The sequence below is a fragment of the Heloderma suspectum genome, chromosome 5, assembly GCF_057233095.1.
Source record: "Heloderma suspectum isolate Gila_16-S chromosome 5, 16-S_ref, whole genome shotgun sequence".
Taxonomy (NCBI): Eukaryota; Metazoa; Chordata; class Lepidosauria; order Squamata; family Helodermatidae; genus Heloderma; species Heloderma suspectum.
Genome location: NC_139462.1, coordinates 65,984,286 through 65,990,498, shown reverse-complemented (window position 1 = coordinate 65,990,498; position 6,213 = coordinate 65,984,286). Strand labels below are relative to the sequence as shown.

Genomic DNA, 6,213 nt, shown 5'->3' with positions numbered 1-6,213 from the left:
GTAAGTAACCTGTATGTTTTTCCCTATATATACGTGTGTGTGTGTGTACGCGCGCGCGTGTGTATGTATGAGGAAGGAAAAATCTGTATCGTCAGAGATGGCTGCAGTATCTCTCTCTGCCTCCCCCCCCCCCCCGGTGTGTGGCTGGATGCTTAACCTTCTATACGCTGAATAAAGGCAAATAATGAAAAGGCTCAATGAGATGCAAAATCCTTTTATTTTAGGAATCTGTGTGAGAAACCAAAGAAAGACCAGACTATTTACCTTTGGCTCTTCACATTCAGCTCAGCACTTTAAGCTTGTTTTTAATAAGAGAGCCCTTCTGTATGTTTATAGTGTTGCCTGGGATATTTTATTTTCATTTTGTTAGCTCAGGTGGCCTTGGATGCAAATAGTACCGATGTTTACATGTAATGCTTATATAAAAGAGGCATTTTAAAGATGCTGTGAAAGATTTCAGTGGTATTTTCAGTAGCAAAGCAGAATACAGGCTTGAGTATCTGTAATTAAAAAAACTAAAAACACCCCCCTCCCTTTCCTATAGGATTCTAGTGTTTCCTCAGTTATTATGAAACACATTTCCTATTTTCACGGAAATCCCTATGCTAGATCATTCTGATGGGAATAAACTTCTGTTTAGCATGATAAAAGTGGTATTTTTATTAGGGTATTTGATACAGTATGAAGTGCTGAGCTTCTGCATATTTCGCAATCCAGATCTAAAAGGGATGGAAAAAGTTTCCTACAAATATTGAGAAAACAGGAGTTTGGTTGCATCCTTAGGCTGGTATAGGAACTGTCTGTTGTTTAGAATCTATCCTATGCTTCTGAGAAAATGAAGTTCTGCTTAAAGTAGAAGTTAGTGTTACCATTGTAATTCCTACAATTTGTCTTTTGAAGAAAAGTAAGTCACTTCATAGCTAGAAGCAGAAAAATTACTATTGGCATATCATGATATCCCCTAGTGGAAAATCAGTTTAATTTTTAATAGAGCTTAAAAGCTTCAAGTATATGCTTCCTTCTTCTAAACAGGCAAGTTTTTGTTTTTGTTTTTATAACAACGGGGTGCTCTACAGTAAATTAATATGTCTTTTTCTTAACATGGGGAATGCTTTCCAGTGGGTTTTCTAGCAGTCTCCTGTACATGGATAAAAAAGATGGTCTCCATTATTCTCAGCTTTTTTTTAAAGAGAGGTTGCTGGTAGAGAAGGTTGTTTCTTGCTTTGGGCTTTTTGGTTCTGTATGGTAACATGCTGTGTGTTGTCCCATGTGAGGCACAGGCACACAAATAAGGTTGACTACATCAGGAGCTTCTTCCTTACTTCGAAAACGAAATAGATAAGCATAACAATTTAAACAGGGCATTGTTGAAAATAAAACATAAAGCATTAACATAAAAATATGAATAAGTGCAGAATTGGGTGAATGTTCATTTCATTAATATAAAAGCATCTTAGAAGATTCTAGGTCATCTTTGCTATTAGTAGGCTTCCACAATATATAGTAAATATCCAATTTGAAAGAATAAATGAAGGAAACCTGCATTTGAAGGGCAGTAATCTTTGATATCAATTGCCAACTATTGGTATGAAACCAACCCATTTTAAATAGTCATATTAAGAAAAACCTAAAATAATCATAATAAAACATACCAACTTGATATGCAAATTTGGGCTGAAACACATGTATATCCCATATTGCTTAGCCAATGTAGCTGTTGAACTGCTGCTGCTACATCTTGTCAAACCTAAAAAGTTTGCATTTCATGTATTTGTTGTTTAGAAATATTAGATAAGCATAGACTTCTTACAGTTTCTAGTCTTACAATTTGTAGTTGGAGGTATATATATTGAGTTAAAAGTCAATATAGAAGCTTTAATCGCTCTTACCAGATTTGGTTGATTCACTGCGCTTTACTGGGTGCCCTTCTCTCTTAGTAAATTTGCAAGTCTTGTTTTCAAGTCCTATTTTCTTTAAAAACAACAACACAACCCATCATATATATTATTAAACCCTTCTGCCATTGACAGTGCAACACCCACAGACACACACACACACACACACGTGTGTGCGCGTGTGTGTGAGGTTTATTTATTTATTTATTTATTTATAAAAACACATTTTTACTATTGCCATATTACAAAAATACTTGTTGCCCTAAAGCCATCCTAATTAATTCTGTTGTTAAAAATATAAGGAACTGCACACAGAAAAGTAGCTTTATTTGCTTCTTCATAAAATGTTTCTGATCTACAGTTGTAAGTGATTATCAAGGAGTGTCCCATCCTGTTGTATATTTTTAGCATTCATACCTGACATTCCAGAGAACATGCAAATTTAATTTTTGTACACCTATCTAACAACGTTCTAGAATAGCTAATTGAAATGAATAAATGTGTGGATAGAAATCATAATGCAGCAGGAGATGTTCTAGCTGCCATGTAATTAGGGTGCAAAGGATTGCACAAAAGGTTGCTATGTTATTAGAAGAATTTTTGTTATGTTAATTTAAAATGCAAAGTAGAAACTTACATTGAAATAGGTTATTCAGAGTGATATTAACAAAATATGGAGGTTCAGGCAAAACATTATCACCCTATTTGTTATAGGCCTAACTTATGGTGACAAGCTAACATACCTTTTGTTCCTTGTCCCATTTTACAGATGAAGAGAAAGTTGGACCATGGCTCCGAGGTCCGTTCTTTCTCACTGGGAAAGAAACCCTGCAAAGTCTCAGAATATACAAGGTAATGTAATGTGATGGTGAATCATCTGTTTAAGATACATCACTACATCTTCTATTTCACCTCTTGCATGTTTATACCACAGAACAAAATTGATTGAAGTATCTACACTAACATACCTCGCTTGAAATGACTAAAATTCCAAATTTAAAAACATTTTAAGAGGTGCAAAAGCCTTTTACGTCTGAATTGTAAATGTTTTTTACTGGTTTCACAGGCTTTAATAGCAATGCCACTGTAAGAAGAAACTTGTAGAACAGAATATTTATCCATTTACCGTAGTAGTTGGAATATAGGAACAACATTTCTTGAGTCCTGCACACGACAGCATGATACTTTCTGACTCATTGAATAATAACTTCTCCACAACATGGAGCACCATTTATAAATTAAAGAGATGTACATTCATCATGAGGCAGGCTTGTAAGTTTAGCAACCCTTTCATTTCTTTCAGTTAGGAATTTCGGTATCAGGGGTGCATACAATTCAACTTCACTACTTGGTAGTTGCCATAACAACTAAATGCAGTTCTCCTGCATTTTGTCATGTACAAATCTGCATCACTGTAAAAGTTTCTCGCTGTAACAGATTGCTTTCCATAGGTCATTTATCTACTGTTTAGATTTTAATAACCTTTTAAATTCCTTATTAAATAGATTGAATTTAAATATATTCATTTATATAAATTATACTCAAATGCATAGGTTTAGCATTGTATAACAGTAAGAACCCCCCAGGAAACATGCTATGTAGATAATTGATTAACTGTAGTATTTCACATTAAAGAAATAAGGGACACTTGTTAATGCGTTTCAAGCTAACACAACTTTCTAATCTCTGTCTTTTTTTAAAGTTTACTGCCAAAAAGCCTTCATAGGAACTCCTATAAAACACTAACGTTTTTGAAGACATTGCCAATCAATGCACCCTTTCATATCTTCTTGGATTTGAATTTGTAGGAAGGATATTTGGAGTTCATCTGACATAGGTAGCCTATGATTGTGAACTCAGAAATGCCTGCAACACTGTCCTTTCATTTAAACTAAGTGTGTGGGGGATGGGTGGTAGGGTGGAGCTGTGTCCCTCAGACAGTGAACACTGGTTCTACGTTAGGATCGTTTTGAAGATATTCATCGTTATGTTTTTGAATTGTGTGAATTTAAAAGGATTTAATTTTCCCTAATGTTTCATCTCTGTTCTTAAAAGGTGTTGTAAGCTGACAGATTTCCTGAACCTGATTTTGCCTATAAAATAATGATAAAATAGTGATTTTTCTCTAAAATGATAAAGTGATGCTGTTGACCTAAAAAGCTGCCTGATACTGAATCAGACCATTAGTCCATCCAGACCAGTTTTGTCTGCCATTCTGGCTGAAGGAGAGGTTTTTCTTAGCCAAGTTTCCTGAAATCCTCCTAACTGAAGATGCTAAGGACTGGACCTGGGACCTAGAAAACCATCCATATTACTCTTTAATATTCGAAAGTTTGATATACACACACCAACAGTCTGCACATTTGCAGTCCTGCAGTAATTTGCGATGTTAGCAGAAGTGGGGAACAAAAAAAAGCAACCAAGCATCTGTAGTTGATTTATAATTACATTAAAGCTAATGTTATTTACAAATTAGAGACACATAGTAATCTGAGGTGTCCAGTGAAATGTGTAATAAAAGCAAATATGTCTCAGTTGGCTAGATTTATTCATCTCTAAAATGTTCTATCTCCTATTATGCATGCTTATTGTCAAATACCCTATACAGACATGCTATAAATGAAAGACCCAAAATTTGTAACCAAAGTCTGGTCAGGCATTTTCTTAACTTAAGCATTTTAGATCTTGTAAGATGACAGGTACAAAAATTAGAAGACAAGGTCATACAGTATTGCTTAGTTTGTGTACTCAGCAATCTACCACAGAGGTTGAAATTATTAAAACTTTAGTATCTTCCCATCTCTAGTATGTAACTTTAAAAATGCTTTTTTGTGTAGAAAGTGATGAAAACAGTAATGTTGAGGTGTATAATTTAATGTATGTTGAAATGAATTTAAAATATTATTAAAAAATAAACTATACAGAAATAACTTGTAGACTACCAGAACTTCTATAGACCTACTACTACCAACAGAAACCAAGATGCAGCTTTGAAGGGTTGGAGAAGCACTTGCATATTAATAATTCACAAATGGAATGTGCAACAAAACACTGATATATCATCATCTCCTAACAGGAGTGCTCCTGCTCTGGGTTCCAGCCAGCCATACCTTCCCCCAGGATACTATAAGGCTGTAAGGAGCTCAAGCAGGGCATTTCACTCCCTACCCCTTCAGTGTTTTACTTTCCAGCTGACACTCAACATTCCGTGATGACTGAGCATGCTCAATTCTCATTGTACTGTCTGGGGTTTTGGGGGCCTTTAAAAAACAAGTTTTTGTGGACTTCTGCAAACCTCAGTGTTCCCCTGAACATTCTGCTAGCTCCCTCTTCTTTCTCAGTGGCCCTGTTTTGGTTCTGTCTCTGTTGATACTACCTGAGTTTGCAATTGGAAAGATACTGTGTGCCAAAATAACTATAGACTTGTGTTTCTTAAAAACAACTTTGTATGACCCTTGGTACAATCTCTGTTAAACATGGCTGTGTGTTTTTTTCAAAAATAGTTTGTCCTGTGACATGAGGTTCTGAACTTCAAAGAAACAAGGTCAAAAATACTACTGAGTGACTACAAGCCCTCTTATGCACCTAAAATAGTTCCTTGGATCCCAGGCTATAGCACCCCTGCTCGTTAGTGAAGCTAAACTTGATGACCCCTAGGTATTGTTATCTTGCATTTTGTTTAAGTTATTCTAACCTCTATGCAGCTACTACAGATAAGCCTAAAATAGCAGCAAAGTAATGAATTTGTAAGACTGGGCAAATAATAATGAAATTTGCTTGAATAGTGATGAGTTTGTTAATATTGTACTATACTTAATATTTCTGAGAACTGCATTGGCCTCTTTTCTGCTCTAGCACTACTGGGCTTGTGCCTTGCTCAGCAACACCTACTACTTTTGGAGACTTGAGAGCAGCCAATGGTCAAGGACAGCAACGGCGCAGAATTACATCTATCCAGCCACCAACAGGGCTTCAAGAATGGCTGAAAATGTTTCAGGTAGACAGCATTTTGAGTTTGACTAGCTAACTGTCTGGAGTAGTTTTGAATAGCTTGTCATGAATTAAGAGAGAATCTTGTTAGAATAAATGTAGCTAGTAACAGTATAGTCACACCATTTTGCTTTCCTCCCCTCCCCTTGTAATAATGAACTGTATGCAACTTGTTTTATATATCTTGCTGTTTTAAATGTTAATACAAAGACTTTTACAAGAAGTATGTAAGGGTAGGGATTACCTGGATTTATTAGGATAATTAAATGTTTTTAGAAGCAAAATATTGAGAAGACTATTTTAAAATGTTTTAGAGATCTTAATTATG

The 6,213-nt window shown here is 35.3% G+C and overlaps 1 protein-coding gene across 5 annotated transcripts in view; it reads left to right on the top strand.

The window, feature by feature from the left end:
• FBXW7 (F-box and WD repeat domain containing 7) overlaps nucleotides 1–6,213 on the top strand; it is a 200,450-nt gene that overhangs the window by 131,345 nt on the left and 62,892 nt on the right. For all 5 annotated transcript variants that reach the window (XM_084856270.1, XM_084856267.1, XM_084856268.1 and 2 more), the window contains 2 exons: nucleotides 2,665–2,747; nucleotides 5,751–5,892. In XM_084856270.1, coding sequence (XP_084712396.1) covers nucleotides 2,665–2,747; nucleotides 5,751–5,892 — 225 coding nt within the window. The remainder of the gene's footprint in view (nucleotides 1–2,664; nucleotides 2,748–5,750; nucleotides 5,893–6,213) is intronic.